The 18,052-nt window shown below is 36.1% G+C and overlaps 1 protein-coding gene across 3 annotated transcripts; it reads left to right on the top strand.

The window, feature by feature from the left end:
• Positions 1-3,471: 3,471 nt before the first annotated feature.
• On the top strand, positions 3,472-17,505 carry OLR1 (oxidized low density lipoprotein receptor 1). Of its 3 annotated transcripts, none has more exons than XM_019630539.1 (7): positions 3,472-3,989; positions 6,302-6,423; positions 9,013-9,114; positions 10,562-10,807; positions 14,261-14,400; positions 14,697-14,812; positions 15,105-17,505. In XM_019630539.1, exons 1-7 carry the CDS (start codon positions 3,949-3,951, stop codon positions 15,247-15,249), a joined length of 912 nt encoding a protein of 303 aa, XP_019486084.1. In that variant the 5' UTR covers positions 3,472-3,948; the 3' UTR covers positions 15,250-17,505. The 3 variants fall into 3 exon arrangements, with proteins under 3 accessions (XP_019486084.1, XP_019486086.1, XP_019486085.1); XM_019630541.1 differs by lacking the exon at positions 3,472-3,989 and adding an exon at positions 3,996-5,131; XM_019630540.1 differs by lacking the exon at positions 3,472-3,989 and adding an exon at positions 5,145-5,501.
• Positions 17,506-18,052: the final 547 nt, after the last annotated feature.

Below are 18,052 nucleotides of genomic sequence, written 5' to 3'. Positions count from 1 at the left end.
AAATAAGCACAAATGGAAAGAACATAGGATATTTATAAAGAAGCATTTCCACAGGAATGAATGCATGTTGTATAAATGATTTATACTTAAATTGGTAATCTTTTACTTAATAGAAAGTACTTAAAATTTTTAATACTAAATATTTTATAAGAAAATTCAACATAGTTTATAGAGATCTATCTATCTCATAAGAATCAAATAAAACTACTTTTCAGATCCTTTCTAATTCTAAAAGTCTAATTTTATTGAGTGATTATTGAGGGGAGCTGTTGAGTGGGATTGATTCTAAGAGCTCTCACACAGTATGACAATGTGATGTGAGAATGGAGACTATAAATTTAATATTTTTTTCCTTAGCTAAAGAAATGAAATAGTGAGATAAAAGCCTGGTATGACACAGATGATTTAAAACCAGTCAGTTCCAAAACTAAATAAGCACTACTTTAGTTTTTTAAATGTAAAGATGATGGAGTTAGAATGAACAGTATTTTCCAAATTTCAGCAGAAAGCTTGGCGAGGAGGGAGGTATTTTATAGGACTCTAAGGAGAGCTGAACTCTAATCTGGGTCTTTCATTGAGTTATGATATAATATTATGTAGTCTCTACAGTCCTTAATTTTCCCATTCATGAAATAGGAGTGCAATGTCCGCTTGACCTGCCCTAGATGGTTTTCATAGAGAAAATACAATCAGAGACATGAAGGCATGTGATTAGAATAGTTCCATGCAGAGTGCCGTGTACATGTGTAGCATCATTAACCTTTTCCTTCTCTTTGTCTTGTCAGAGAGACAGAAGAGCATCATGGCTAAGAATCCAGCTAGGCTTTCTGAGATAAATTACTTGCTTTTTCACTTACTCGCTGTGTTATATTAGGCAAATTAGTACATCTCTCTCTTGGTTCAGTTTCATTCTATATAAAATGGGGTAATACTATAATAATTTTTCTTCATATACTTATAGAGATGAAATAAGTTCATGGGTGTGAAATGTTCATAATTGTCTTGCTATAACAAGCATTTTGTGTTAACTAAGATTATCTTGATTTCTACTCGGTTTTACCAATGGCCTTCACCTTCGTGGATAACTACGTCCTCCATGCTTCTCATATGCATTATTACCATGACCATGATTTACCTTTCCCAGCATTCCAGATCTTGACTAGCTCCCCTTGCTATCCTGACCCCATCTCTTATCCCAGCCATGCCAGACTTCACCTGCATGAACAGGTTTGCCAATTAACATGGCTGTTTATTCCTCCCAGTGCCCTTTCCTGCCATGTGATTGCCATCAACTTTTTGCCCTCTAGCTCCTTAACAGGTTTGAACAAAATAGGATTCTGTTAATGACCTCCTTGTTACTTTTCTTTCTTGGAATTACCACTGCCATTTTTTTTCTCTCTCTGTCACACACTGGGTTATTCCCTGGAGAAACAGAACTTTTTGTGTATCCTAATGAAAGTGATCATGCCCTATACAATTGTAACTCTGAGTTCAGTCCCATAGGAGCAAAAAGAGGATGGTGGTGGAAAGACTGAAGAAGGCCCACAACAGAAGGGCAGGTCGCTGAGGTAGAGGGGAATGATCCCATTACTATCCTACACCATCTTGTGGTTCCATTAAGCTTGTGAATCATTAGCTTATACACAAGTTGTTAAGGACTTGGAGTGGAACCAATGGAGGGTACATGTACACAGGCCTTTTCACCTATGCTTCAGGGCATTGTTATACAATAGCTGTAACAAGTGGGACTAAAGAGCTACTTATTTATGGTTCCTTTGATTAGTCTCCTTTTGACCTTGCTTAAATCATGCGACCCACCATAGATTCCCTTCCTCTCTGTGCCTCAGTGAAATAGAGGTCAGGACTATTATTATTCTGAGGCATCAAGTATGAGTTGTAAAGAGCTGAGCAGTGAGTTAAGCCATAGCCATGGTTTAAAAAATAGATAATGTGTCAGAAGAAACCAGTTCCATCTTGCAACCACTCCACTAGGAAGTGTCTCTATTGTATGAAGCAAGATTGCAGCCTGAGTTTGAGTGGCGACCTCAAAAGCATTGAAAGTCAGTGGTAGGATTAGATTTAAGGAAGTTTAACAGAACAGGAGGATGAAGTTTATCACAGGATTATTAGTTTTATGTCCCATGTAACACATTGCCATAAATCATATGAGCAGCAATGTCAAGCAGCATTTATTATCTCACAGTGTCTGTGGGTCAGAAATGTGGGAGAGCTCAGCTGTGTCCTCTGCTTAGGGTACCACAAGGCTGCCATCAAGGTGTCTGCTAGGTTATGTTCTCATATGAAGGCTCAGCTGGGGAGGAATTCTTCTAAGCTCCCTTAGGCAGAATTCATTTCTTTGTGGCTATGAGATTCATGCAAGCTTTCTTCTTTAAATCTAACCAGAGAGAAAGAAAAGGGAGACAAATTTAGCAAGTTTGGCAATATACCATAAGTAATCACATATACATGATCACATATATTCTATTACCTTTGCCACACTCCAAGCCACAAGTCCTACCCACATTCAAGAGGAGGGAGCAACACAAGGGTATAAACACCAGGAAACAGGGATAATGAGGACCACTTAAAGTCTGACAAGTCTCTCCAGCTATCTGCCACATAAGGATTATAGAAACTATCTCCCTGGATCTCTAAATACAGGAGAAACCCAAATGTCCATCAATGGATGAATGGATTAGCACAATGTGGTCTATACATACAATAGAATATTATTCAGCTTCATAAAGGAAGGAATTTCTGACACATGGTACAACTTAGATGAACCTTGAAGACACTATGCTAAGTGAAATAAGTCAGACATAACAGGACAAATATTGTATGCTTTCACTAATATAAGGTACCTAGAGTAGCAAATTCATAAAGACAGAGAATAGAAAGGTGGTTTCCAGGGGAGAGAGAGGAGAAAGGAATGGGGGGGTCATATTATTCAGGGTCCTCCAGAGAAACAGAACCAATAGGATGTATATATATACACACACACACACAGAGAGATTGATTATAAAGAATTGGCTCACGCAGTTATAGAGGCTGGCAAGTCTAAATGTGCAGTGTGGGCCGGCAGATTGGAGACCCAGGAAAGCCAGTGATGCAGCACTGGTTCAATTGCTGTCCACCAGAAAATTTTTTTCTTATCTGGAGGGAGGTCAGTTTTATTGTTGCATTGAAGATTTCAAGTTATTGGAAGAGATCCGTTCACATTATGGAGGGAAACCTGCTCTACTGATTAAAATGTTAATCTCACCCAAAAATACTCTCAGAGAAACACTCAGAAGAATGTTTGACCAAATAGTTGGTCTACTCCTTGACTCAGACAAGTTGACACATATAATGAACTGTCACAGGAGTTATTGTTTAATGAGTCCAGTTTCAGTTGGAGAAGATGAAAAAGTTCTGGAGGTAAATGGTGGTGATAGTTGCACAAAAACGTGAATGCACTTAATGTCACTGACATGTACACCTAAAAATGGCTAAATGGTAAAAATTTTATATTAAGTTTTACCACAATAAAAAAAGAAAGGAAACTATTTGTTTCTATCAGGCTTGAATAGTGAAAGGCAAAATAATCTGTGCTGAGGAGCCAGATCACTCAGGAGACGGTGAGTGAGCTCACTTTCAAACTCTCCATGTTGTGGCTCCTCAATATGAGCCCCTGGTTTGAAGGAAGTCAACAAAAAATTTGAGGGTGACCCTGGTGTGGGTGTTCCCTACCTCACACTGTACTTTTAAAGTCTTCTATGAAGTGGATAGTCTCTGCTTTAGTAATCTGAAAAGTCTCTTAGTGAAGCCTTTCGAAAGGTGTTCATACTGAATTGATAATGTCTCAGATGACACCTATGTGTTTTATTAACTGGCATAATTGAAAGAACAATGAGCTGACCTCTTGTCTGGCGTCAGATAGAAAAGAGAGCTATTCAGCAAACCAATGAAATGTTTTGGACTTTAGTTCCACTTCCTCAAAAGATATTGAGGTAAGTTTTTGTTAAATTTCTTTGTATTTTAAAAATTCAGCTTGTGTTGTCATTATCTTTATAGTTAAGAATCTCAAGTATCAGCTGTCTACCCTTTGCAGAATATTACGCAATTTACATGGTGTGCAAGGGTGGTAGGAAAAAAATGAGCTGTTCTTAACAGAAAGGTATCTACCCTTGCTTTTCAAGAGCTTGTACTTTAGTTCGAGAGATGGAATACATTGATGGAATTGAAAATCAATACGGTGCACTGTTAAGGTATATAAAATGAGGAGAGTAAATAAATTGATGATGTCAACCCTACCTGTAGATTTTAAATAGAGAGGAATTTTTTAAAGAAAAAATAAATAAATTGTATTTGAAGGGAATATAGGATTTGCAGAGCTCATCACCAGGTCCTGGATTGCTTAGTAAGCTTCCTATGAGTGTTGACTCAAGGACTGTTGGTGATTATGCTGTCTTGGGTCTCGTGGGTCAAGTGTGGAGATGAATATGCGAAGTCTGAGAGATCCAGTACAATCTTAGGTTTTCTCTAAAGAATGTAGTTCTTTTTGGTGCTGTGTGCATCTTTGAGTGTTTTAACTACATAGTCATACATATCCTTCTGAGACACTTCTTCTTGCGACAACCTATAAAAGTTATTAGGATGTGATGTGCACACAAAAAATATGTGTCATGTCCATTTTATCAACAAGTGTATTTATATGTCTTATCTTAATCTGCTAGAGTATTGATACAAAATAACCAAGTCACTGTGGGGGAAAAAGGTTTCTTCTTCATTGTGATATAATTTCAGTATTTATTAAGTCATTGATAAAAACTTTCCTGAGATTTTATTTATGTGAAAGTCACCATGTTGAATTCAGAAATGGACCCAGCCTTATTTCCTGGCACTCAGTCAGTGGAAGTGGGATGGGGTGTGAATGATTAAGTAACTTTGCTTAGTTACAAGCTAATTTGACTAAGATATATTTGTTACATGCTGAGCTTTTATTATGTATAAAGCATGTCATAGAGTAAAACTTTAAATGGCAGATAAATTATTTTCAATTTGGTCTCAGATACTCTGCATGGAAAAAAAAGAATACCAAAAAACCTAAGGAGGAGGAGGGAAATAAAATTCTGATTAGCTGTCAATACTGGTAATTTTTCTTAATAGTTTCCTGGTATTTTATTTATTTATATATTTTATTGAATGTTATTTTATGTGTTCCCTTACTGTTACTTTTTTTCCTAGCATAGGTTTAGAGTAAATCCCAGATATCTTATCACTTTTCCCATAAACACTTCAGAAGAAATCTCTAATAAATAGATAAGGACTTTTTTTTAAGGCATATATAACTATAAAGAGATATTTATTTTATGGTTAGGAAGATGTGAAGGGAAAATAGATAAGAATTCTATCAATGAATACATATAGGCTTCTTCATGGGGAGTCCACTGAAGAATCTTTGTGACTCAAGTCAATCATGTATAAAATGAAATTCTTTGACTGGCAATTCAACTGTGCTGGTTAGTACTAGGAATATTAATAACTATCATTTATTGAGTTTTTATTATGTTTTTAGTATAAAGCTTAGCATTTTTACCCACTACCTCATTTGAATGCCCATAACATTATCAACATTATGAAGTAGACAGTATAATGTCTCCATTTATAGACAAAGACATAGGGTCAGAGTGTTAAGTAATTCCCCAAGATTACAGATCAAGGGACTAGCAAAGGAAAAATTTGAAACTAGCTCCATCTGGCTCCAAAGTTTTCTGTGCTGCTATGCTATACTGCCCCTGTATGAATAGAACCCCCAATTAAGTTCTAAAACTACCTAGGTCACCATGGCTAGAGATTAAACCCTAAAATTGCTAAGTTTATTGTTAACGAAAGCAGTCCAAATTAAAAAGGGAAATGTGAGACTTACAAAAGACACAGTATGGAGATAGTCAGCTACAGTGAAATAAACAAACAGATATGGGCATTGGAATAAAATAACCTGGTCTAAATGCATACTTTCTCCCAAATTTAGCATGACTTACCCCTTTGAGTTTCATTTTCCTTATCTGAAAGGTGTGTACATATCCCTCTCTTCAAATACTCATGGAAAGTACAGCTTTCTCTTTCATAAATTATTTAGTGAAATATCCTGAAATACTATCAGAATCATCCCTGCCTGCAACAGACATAACTGAAGGATTTGCGTCAGTAAATATGAAGCAAAGCCTCTCCTTCCTCATACCAATGACTGAGTCATTCCATTAGATAGCAGTAACTATTTAAACACTCCAGCAGGAGCTCACAGATTTTTACTTTGTAGAAGTCCTCGACTGCTTCACTTTCTCATTTGTGGAATGAATTTGGAATTGACTTTTGATGACCTCAAGAGCAAGACTATGAAGGATCAACCTGATCATAAGCCAAATGGAGAGACAGCTAAAGGTAGTAGGAATGGGTGAATGTATACATGGACAGATTCCCTAGATTAGTTTAAAAATGTAAGTTAACTGAACATAGGACTAGACAGTTAAAACACTTGAGTATGGGAAAATATTATAGAATTAATCATCTTTATTTAAAAGAAAGTCAACTAGGATATAATGGTAATGATGAAGAAGAAAAATAATGAAATAATTTGGTATGAATGATGTAGTAGATGATGATAGCTAACTTTTATTGAACATTTACTATAGGCTATGTTCCATGCTATTCACTTTACATTCATTATTTCTCTGACTCTTCACACCTGAATATTAGGACTACTATTATCTCCCTTTTACAGAGAACTAACTGGGAAGCAGGCGATTTAACTGAATTACCTATTTTTATCCAGCTAGCAAGTGGTACAGCTAGGATTGTATCACAACCTCCCATTGGTCCAGAATCCAGTCCATCAGAAGATTCAGAAAATGTCGAATTCACCCAGTATATACAATGATAACGTTTATAACAGTGTCCTTGAGACATTGCAAAAACTAGATACTATTTTATGAATTATTATAAGCAGATTAAATAATATTCAGTATGGTTTAGTATAAATTATGTTTTATTGTATACCACTGTTTTGAAAAATTACAATTTGTTTGATATGCACAGTAAGTTAAATTGCTTAAGTATGAATTAATTCATAATCCTAACTTCACAGACAATCTGGATAAATTGTCTTTTACCTTACAACTATTCTGAGAGAAAGGAACAAATTATAAAGGAGGGAAGTCATACAAATGTTGTTAAGAATTTGGATAAAGAAATTCCAAGTCATGTTACCACAAACAAAATAGAAATTTCTCTCAACAGCAAAAATAAGTGTGAACATGGAATGATTTAACTTTTGAGCTGATTACCTTAACTTAATATGAAAATAGTACTGGCATTTATAGGTAGACCTACAGATTAGCAGTAGTCATTTGCTTATTCATTCATTTATTATTCATGTAGTAAATACTGAGTGCCTGACTTTTACTACAATTGTCAACTTAATTCTCTTAGAACCTGATTACAATAGTCACCTACTGCACAAAATCCAAGTGCTTTCTGATTTGAAAATTACTAGTGGGAGTAGGAGTTGGATGAATGATCTCTATCTACTAAGAAGACAGAACAAAGGTTTGGCCTATAGAAAATGGGAGTGTGTGCCTTCCCTGCAAGGTGTGGATCCTGTGACTTTCTTCTAAAAATTCAGGAGTTTTATCATTCAAGTGGTGAACATACTTGATCCCCTATAGTATCTACTCCTAAGGAATGTAGATATTGACCAAGGGAAATGTTGGTTGAAAGATTTACACAGATATTTGCCCCTGAGGATAGGATTAGGCAATTCTTTGCACAAGAGACAGATATCTTCCACTTCTTCTCTGCCAACTTACCACATACATCCAAGAGCTTAATAACTTTGAGTCAGTGAATGAACCATATTCCTTCCTGTCAAAATTTCTACTTTGTTTGTATCATCTGCCGAGCTTAACAGAAGTGCCTTGAACGCATATGAACTCTGTGAACATGCTTGGCCATTGATAGATTTAGATAATTACACATTCATACTGGATATTGAGTGATGTAATGTTCCAAGTCATGTAGCTACTGACAATTGGATTAAAGACCTACCTATGTTGGGATTTTAACATCTGTGTGAACTTAGCAAATCACTGAACTCTTCAGTTTCCTTGTTTGCATATACAGGATAACATTGTTAATGCCTTATTTGTTTTTCTTACAAAATGAGGAGTCCAAATACAGTATTTGAAATGTTTTCCTGCTAAACCAAAATATCTGAGCTTTTTAAGAGGTGGAACACATAATTAGACATACATAAAACTGCGAGCTACATTATTTATTTGCCTCTATATTAATGGTGAATTTTTTTCTGTAACAACAGGGCCAGACATGGTATAAGTACAGAACATGACATTAATATGAGTCAAGCGAATATTGAGGTCTCATTTCTAGTTTTCTTTGGTCAATAACCCCAGTTCCAAGATATAATTTTAGTGGAATAAAAATTGAATAGCACACAACTATGTTGTAATTTTTGGAGGCGATCTCAGTTGATTGACTAAAGCATATTTGCTTGACATCTGACACACACTTATGGTATGTTACTTATAAAACACACTGTGTGTGTGTGTGTGTGTGTGTGTGTGTGTGTGTGTGTGTGTGTGTGCATACACTATATTAAAAACTTCAGGCTCTTTGCCCTGTGGATGAAGTTGATCCAACCAAGCTGAACTGGGAATTTCTTGAAGTCGTTAGTGGTGGGGAGTAGACAAAGTATAAACTTCAGAATCAGATACTTAAAATCAAATATCTGGTATTGAATCCTGGCCTTATATTATGTCAATTGTGTGACAATGAATAAATTACTTAAATTCTTTAATTGTCCATATTTTTCTTCTGTAAATATGGATGACGAATTACTTGCAGAGTCCTTGGGAGGACTAGAAGTAAGTAATGCAACATGCCAGATACAGACAAGATCCAAAGAATTGTTTGATTACTTTTATGACTTTCTGATCCTGTCCTCTGGTACTCTAGGTCTTCGCTTTCTTTCATCTCGGTGGTGGTGCCCTGTGGCTGTGACTCTAGGGATCCTTTGCCTGGGTTTACTGGTGACCATCATAATTCTGATAATGCAATGTAAGTGCTGACACAGGGAAATGATGGAGGGGGGAAAAATGAACATCATTTGTAAATTGGTTTCAACACCTACAAACAACCTTGATTGAGATACATTTCAGGCAAACTTTTTTTAGAATGAGTGGGAAGCTGAGTGGGTATATTGTGCTTGTCTCTCAAATGGAGGCATAGAATGAAGATTATGAATGGTAAGTTTTGTTTTGATTTGTTTTCATAACTTCATGGGTAGAGCCTGTGTAGACCGTAGAATAATGAGGAAAAAAATAATTTGAAGTTACTTATCCACAAGATCACCTGAGAGACCCAAAAGTAAAGGAAATGTTGTTTACTTTAGTTGAGTTTTAATAGAGATGATTAAATACCAATTTAAAGCTTAGAACCAGAAACACAGCCTCAATAAATAAAATATTTAAAACAAAATATACTTCAAATTTATAGTATAGCCATTTAGGAAAGAGAGGATGTTGAGAGTAAATGAAGTGAAAAGAAGGATAAGAGTGGTCAAGGAGAAAAGAAGATGGTGTTGATTGTCCATCTAAACCACCTGTGTATTTAGGTTGTAGATCTGAGCTATTTTTGCTATTTAGAATTCAGGTTATTAAGGCCTCTAACGTGCTATTTGGTTTTCAATTGTTTAAGGTCACAAACCATTTATTTATTCAATCGGTTAGCACTAAGGTCTTTCCTAATGATTGGGAGAAGTGACTAGTGACTGTTGAGTCATTCTCTGAGGCTTTGATCACTTTATATCAAGGTCAAATCTGGCCTTCCAGGCAAGAAGTTTGCTTTGTATTTGAACCATCAAGCTTCTAGAACTGAGACATTTGAGCATTAACATTTGTTGCCTGCTTGATTTCACAACATTCATTTCATCTCCACCCTTCTTAAAACATTCTGTGGCCAAAGGGGGAAAAAAAAGTTTTGAGACTCTTGTGACTTGTGACACAGTAACTTAAAATGATTCTGTGGGAGGGTGTCTCAAAAAAGTGGTGAGTATCACAGTTCTTAAATAAAATTAGGAAGTCTGAAAGGATAGAGAGACACAGAGACACAGAGCAATGAATACACAAAGTAAATCATTAATGACATTCTTATTAATAGCCATTGAGCCTGGTTGGTGACTGACTATTTTAGATTGTCTATATTTTATTTATGCTGCTGATGCTTATCTCAGGATTACTTTTAACTTATGTGTAACTCTCAGTAACAAGTAAAATCTTGATAACTTTTTAAATCACAAGTGTCCATGACAGTTTCTGATATTAAAAATGATATTGCAGGAATATCCAAACGTTTCAAATCCATAATTTTTGAGTATATATGGGTCATTTTCTAGCAGTTTATCTGTTGTCAGATTATTTGTTTCATTTCTTTGATTTCTTCAAAATCCAGTGGAGGGATTTTTATTGGGGATTGGAAATGAAGTCTTTATTCAACTATGATTTAGTATCCCAGGTATCTGATCTTCTAAAACAACAACAAGCAAACCTGACTCACCAGGAAAATATACTGGAGGGACAGATTTTAGCCCAGAAGCAAGAGGAAAGAACTTCCCAAGAGTTACAAAGGGAACTCAAGGAAATGATAGAAACACTTACCCAGAAACTGGATGAGAAATCTAAAGAACAAATGGAACTTTATCAACAGAACCTGAATCTCCAAGAAGCTCTGAAGAAAGCAGCAAATTTTTCAGGTATCGGGGAGGGAGGAGTGAAGAGGGGTAGTGAAAACGTCCCTGTTTAATCTTACCTCTTTTTTAGAAACGTCTCTAGGCACAAAAATTGACATACTGATAATGTGTATCATTATTTACATAATGTTATAACATCATTTTATTATGTCCTACACTAGAAATTCTCTATTTCTGTCATTTCAACCCTATCCTCTGCCAAATTCTTGAGACAGTTATTTAGTTAAGCCCACTTTTGGTGGATTTAAGTTTTCCTTCCTCATAAACACCTTCTGTTTTTAAAAAAAATTCTAGTTTTCAAGATTTTTTATCCTGAAAGAACTGTCCCATCCTTACCCCTTTTCCTAGATGTTCTTACCTCTTTCCCTTCTGATGTATCTTCATCATTAATTTCTTTTCCTAAGGGGCCTCCTTTGTCCCTGGAACCTTTACCTCTACATTAGCTTTATTCTATAGCACTATTTCCAGACATGTACTACATCAATTTAGATTGAATCAATGAAGGCAGACTGGCTTGGAAGTGTTGGATAGATACTTCCAATTGGACGAAAATATGAGGGGCCCAGGAAGTCAATTTATAATTCCAAGAATTAAGTTGATCTCAGCTGTCTAATGGACTCATACTCTAAAAGGCAGGCAGAAATAGTAACATCTATAAGAGAAGAGGATAATGTGAACTCCAGTGCTATTACAGAAGTTATCTGTATTAGTCTTCCTACAGTGTGTAATTAAATCAGGCATATGCATTTAGTCATAAGGAGAGTTAGAGAGTGTGAGATGGAGTACATTGCTTTCTTGGAGGTGCATGAATGAGCCCTATTCTAAGCATTAATAGCTAACTATCACTAATAAACAGAAATTTCTCCAGCGTTTTGCTGTACACCTCACTTAATCTCATCAATGTAATTTCTTTGAATAAATATTATATAATAACAATCCACAGATAATCACAGATCTTTTTATTTTATATTGGGTCATCAGGGAAGTCATGATGCATTTTTGCATTGGAAAACATAGAAAAATACATCATGAATTTCCCGATGACCCAATAGATGAAAAAATTGAAACCCAGGTAAGTAAAATGATGATAAGCAATTTTGTATAAAGTTTTACAGTTTATAAATCCTTTTAATATTTACAGAATTTTTAAAATTTCCAAAATAAGCAGAATGTATATCAAGGATAAGAATGTCTATATAAGTAGACATAGCCACATATCAGCCAATGGTTTATTTCACAGGTGGGGCCCTAGAACAGTTTTGTTTTTATCAGTTGTGTGGAATTAAATGTACATCAGGACCATTCAGAACCATCTCCCAGAGATGCCAGGCATGTATAACTAATTAAAAGTAGTATGTGATATGTTTTCTTACTGGCAGATGTACTATGTAACATGTTCCACTCTTTGACAGTGTCAGATAAAGACCAATTAGTAGTGATATCAAATAAAGTACTGCTTTTCATCAAGCAGATTTAACAAGATTCTCAAAAACATTAAAAATAAAACACCACATGAAAAAAAGTGCCAGTTTTCTCAAGTTTGAGACAAGTTTATCTTTCTTACTAACAAGTGTGTGGTCCTTGGTATATATATGAAGAGGGAGACACTCTGAGAAGTTACCATATGTGGTTTGTTTGAGGCCGTCCAGCTAGAAAGATTCAGGGTCTGCACAGTAACACACTTTACCTTTAGCCCCGGAATTGGTAGTGGTTCTCGACCTTTAGTGTACAAAATTATCACCCAAGTAACTTGTTTCAAATCGTAGGTTCCAGGTTTATCCCAAGACCCTGTATCAAAATGTCTTGAGGGTCACCAAGAAATATTTCCTCAATCACCTAGAACTCAGAGTTTGAGAGGTAGTGTGAAGAAGGCATTAAACACACAGATGCTAGAGTTAGACTACCTAGGTTCCAATTCTCATTTTCTCTATCTCTCAAATAAAGGAAATGAACGCAACTTATCTTACAGTGTTGTTATGAGGATTAAATGAGTTAATATATATGAAGTATTGCCAACAGTTTTCAGCACATAACAATATTTGTGTTTGTGAAATGAAAATAATAATTAAAATAAACAGAGGTAGTTTGAATACCAATGTTGAGATTTGTCTTTCTCGCTTTGTCATAGTTTGGAAAACCTGCCTAGACTGCCTGTTAGTCCAAGAAAACCAGTACATTCTTTCCTTTTACATAAAATGATGGGACTAGGCAAATAAAGAAGTAAAAACGTGATTTCATTGCTTTTAACCTGGCTTTTTGTGTGCTCTTTCTCATTCGCTTTCTTCTTCCATAGTTCAGCACCCTCCTACGTTCTCCTCTTTGATAAATCCTCGTATTATAAAATTATCTAATGATTTTATGCCACAATACAAGTTCAAATTAAAATGTTACTTTTCTCAAGAATTTCATTTTTATTTTTTTGGTTATGGCATAGACCAAAGGGTTCTGTTTCCTATTAAAGAGTTTCCAAGTGTTACTAACACATGGAAGAGGTAAAGACGATGAAGAGGAAGAGGAGGAGGAGGAGGACGAGGATTTGGAGGTCCTTTAAAATATCCATAAATATATAGACGTTGGCATATTTTGCCTATTGCTTAAGCCCTCAGTTTGGTTTTTTGAACTCCCTAGAAATTTCACTACAGGAAACTCCCTGTTTTCTGAGATCTTATCGAAATTGAGATGCTCACTTTGGATCAATATATTGTTCTTCCTAGAAGATCTCTGTCCAAAAGAAATATAGTTGCCACATATGCAACATTATCTAGTAAACACATTAAAAATGAAAAAGAAGTATGAGGTTAATTTCAATAACATTTGAATTAACCCAATATATTTGAAAATTTTTTTCAACACTAATCAACATGAAAATTATTAATGGGATATTTTACATTCTTCTTTTCATGCTAAGTTTTCAAACAGATGTGTATTTTATGCTTATGGCACATCTTAATGTAAACTCAACATAATTCAGGTACTCATGACCTACATATGGCCACTACATATGGCTACATACAAAATGTGTCTAAAATCAGGAGGCGTGGGACTTAAGTCTAAATGCATTATTCAAAGACCTGAAGTTCTAAAATACATAAGCATATCTTTTTAATAGCAGAATGGCTGTTGAGTAAACATTCCCTCAACTCTCACTTCCATTATTTCAAACTTAACTTTAAAAAATAGATCAGATTCTAAAATTACAGCCCAGCTCAAGCCTCACTTTTTAACAGCTTTGCTTTTCAATTTACTTTAGTAAAATCAGAATACTTTTTCTTTTTCTCCAAAAAATAGAGAAATAAAGACTCTGAGGCTATTGAGATACTTGCAGAGTCTGGGTTTAATTCTGATTAAGAAGAGGTGGTATACATGTGCGAGTCCTGAGAGAAGAATTGATCTAAGCATCATAGAAAAATTTTTACGCGGGCATAATTCACTCATTAGATATACTGCACTTCCTAGGTCCTTGTCCCCAAGACTGGCTCTGGCATGAAGAACACTGTTACCTATTTTCCTCCAGCCCATTTAATTGGGAAAGAAGTCAGGAGAACTGTATGTCTTTGGATGCCCAGATGCTGAAAATTAACAGCACAGACGATCTGGTGAGTGTTTATGGCTGAGTTGGGCTGGGGTACCAGCTTACAGAGAAATAAATCAGGTGTAGGCTGTGGAGGAATGCTTGAGAGGCAGAAAACCTGTTTTCTAGCCTAGCTTAGCCACTAATTACACACATGACCTTTGATGGACAAGTGATGGAGTATCTCCACGCTTCAGTAAACATTTCTGCAAAACCATTGAGGGGGTGTAAAACATCTCTTCTGGTTCTTTTGGTTTTGTGAATCTAACCTAAAATGACTACGGTGACTCCGCCACCGACTCGGAAATTTACTCCCCACAGGAATTCATCAAGCAAGCAAGCGCCCATTCCAATTTCCCATTCTGGATAGGATTGTCTCTGAGGAAACCCAGCTACTCATGGCTCTGGGAGGACGGGTCTCCTCTGATGTCCCATGTGTAAGTGTCCTATTCTTTCTCATGCCCCACTTGCAAGTGTCCTATACTTTGCTGAATCTACTAGTGAAATTCTTGCAGCATTCCACACAGTCTCCTCTTCTTGCCAGGGAGAAGCTTGGGGGAATGCCTGAGTCTCTTTCCCTAAAGCCTCACGCAGGGGCTTGCCCTTCTCTTGAGTTTTCTTTCCCACAGTCATCACTGATCTGAAGCTTTAAGACAAGACTAAAATCCTGACACAAGGCAGGCGGTGCGGCAGTAAATCTATGTGGTTTTTTTTCCTCCCTACCTGCAGGTTTAGACTCCAGGGAGCGGTTTCCCAGAAATATCCCTCAGGCACCTGTGCGTATTTACAAAGGGGAGCTGTGTTCGCCGACAACTGCATTTTGTCTGCATTCAGTATATGTCAGAAGAAGGCGACTTTGCTGAGAGCACAGTGAATTTGATTGCTCTTGGAAAAAAGGAGGAGCCGGCCTTTGAATTCTCTCCTGGAATCTAAGCTATTCGTCCTCACCTTGGTGCAAACTGTGAAAGCCCTGAGAACTGATATTAGCGGACTGAGAACTCCTTAGCAGAAACTGGGGCTCCAGCTGCCTGACACCTTTATATCAACAGCTTTGATCCTGTCTGTCCACATTTTTTCATCTAGCTTGTCCCAAGCCTCCTGACCAGCCTTCGATCCCCCTTCCCAAGGGTTCCAAGCCTTGGGAACCCTTTCTACCTCAGTGCCATTTCCCCCTCACCCTTCTAAAACCACATAGAAGCTAGAACCTGGAGAACTTGCCCAACTGCAGGCAGAGGGCAAAAAAGAGGGCACGCAGGGGAAACAGGGCATGTGAAGAAATAAAAAAGGGAAAGTTCACATTGGAATCAAGAAACTTGCATTCTCAACGTTAAAAGCTACCACTTGTTGGTCTTTGAAATTGTGATCTGTCTCCAGACTCCACTGCTTACACACACACACACACACACACACACACACACACACACACACACACCCCATATCCTCACATTTTGGGGCAATTGGGATGTCTCAAGAAGTGAACTAGTCTATAACTAAGTATCAGTTCCTGAATGAGTTATTTCTTCATCTGTTCTCTACCAAAGGACAACATAATACCTTTAATTCTTCCAAACAGCGTTTGTTAGATTCGTGGGGTAAATGGCTCAGATGGAAAAATTGCTGATTTTTTCCCCCTAAAGTGCATACCTTTTATAGGTGACCTCTCTCAATTTTGCTATACTATGCTATAATGCAGAGACATGCAGGACCAAAAAAAATAATGTCACTCAATTCTAGAACAAACTGAGCCAGGTATGGAAATATTGCTAGATGGAAATAGATGGAATTAAGAATATTCCTTCTATTTTCAGTGCTTCTACCCCTTTTCTACCTTCCTTCACAGGTTATTTTACTTTAAAGGAAGCCTTTCCATTTTGTTGCACATAATCTAGCAAAAACCTTATTTAAAAAAAAAAGTTGTATCATGCATAGGAAGACAAGAGATATTTCCTTTTATTAATAGCTTTATTAAAGTACAATTAACATAATAAACTGAAAATATTTAAAGTGCACAATCAATAAGTTTTCACATATGTAAATATGTTCTCTTCACATTCTCATCACAATCAGGATAGTGAACATATCCATCATCTTTTAAGTTTCATCATGCCCCTCCCCAGACAACCACCAATCCACTTTTAGTGTTTACATTTTGTAGCATTTCATATGAATGTAATCACACAGTATGCCTTTTTTCTTTTCATCTAGATTTCTTCAATTATCATAATTATTTTGAGATTCATCCATCTTGTTATTTGTATCAATTTTTCATTCCTTTTAAATGTTGAGTGTTATTCTTTTGGATGTATATACCACAATTTTTTAATCCATTTACCTGTTGATACCATTTGGGTTCTTGAAAAGAACTATTATAAATAAAGCTGCTATGAACATTATTGTACAACTCTTTGTATGATCATAGTATTTTTCTTCTCTTGGGTAAATATTTAAGAGTGTAATGTCTGGGTTATTCAGTAGATGTATGGTTAGCTACTTAAAAAAAATGCCAAACTGTTTTCCAAAGTTTGACCATTTTACATTCCTACCAGCAGTACGTGAATGTTCTAATTCTATCTCATCTTTGTCTACACATGATCTGGTCACTTTTGTAATTTTAACCATGTTGATAGGCAAGTAGCAGTATACCACTGTCATTTTAATTTGCCTGAATTACTGTCTTTTGTTGTTTTACATCCAGTGTTTTTTTTAAATTTTTGCTTTATATATTTTGTTTGATTTTGATTGTGTCCAGTTGGAAGGTAAATCCAGACCTTGTTACTCCATCTTAACGTTAAGCAGAAGTCCAAGACAAGGATTTTGTAATTAGGTACTTAAGTTTCTCTTTCTGTTTGGAGCTACTGAGAACTCTGAACAAAGACATGCAAAGCTGAAAGAATCCCTGGAAAAAATTCTAGTCCAAGGATGGAAGATTAATTTCTTGCCTCTGTGTCTGGTATAGTTTCTATTTCAGACTTGATGACAGAGCTACCTTCTTTAGCCAAGCTGACAGTGCCTGTGAGTCATTGTCCAGTAACCCTTCCTATTTTCGTCTCTAATTCTTACAGATATTGGTGACTTGTCTTCCTAAACCTTAGGTTCAGAGACAGTTGCCCTGATCTGATCTATCTTGGGGATATCTTCTCTCTCTCTCTCTCTCTCTCTCTCTCTCTCTCTCTCTCCCCCTCCCCCTCCCCCCATATGTTGCTTGCTGATCCCAACCACATAAATGTTTTTATTCTTGTTATTGTTTAAATCAAGGCTTTTGGCCTGAAACCTATTTATGTATGTCCTGGAAGTTAAGATTGGTTTTTATATTTTAAAAGTGTTATTAAAAAGAAAATGTGCTGCAGATATTATAAGTGATCCACAAAGTCTAAAATATTTACTACCTCATCCTTTGCAGAAAAAGTTTGTTGACACTGATGTAAATAAGTTGTTGTTTATGCCATGTTCATTTCTCATTAAAGAAATGCACAAAGACTCTGAATTTGGACTACCTGAGCTCAAATCTCTGTCTATTACTATCTCTGTTATCTAAAGCAAGTTACTTAATATCGTTTTACCTTGATTTTTCTTAATTGAAAAATAAGAATAACACTAGTAATTCATAGACCTTCATATCCTACCTAGTAGTTCAGAGATATTTGAGGATTTACTGGGATAATGTTTATAGAATACTT

The sequence above is a fragment of the Hipposideros armiger genome, unplaced genomic scaffold (genome assembly GCF_001890085.2).
Source record: "Hipposideros armiger isolate ML-2016 unplaced genomic scaffold, ASM189008v1 scaffold_922, whole genome shotgun sequence".
Classification (NCBI taxonomy): domain Eukaryota; kingdom Metazoa; phylum Chordata; class Mammalia; order Chiroptera; family Hipposideridae; genus Hipposideros; species Hipposideros armiger.
The sequence above is the reverse complement of the archived record's forward strand: the minus strand, read 5'-3'. Positions and strand labels throughout refer to the sequence as shown.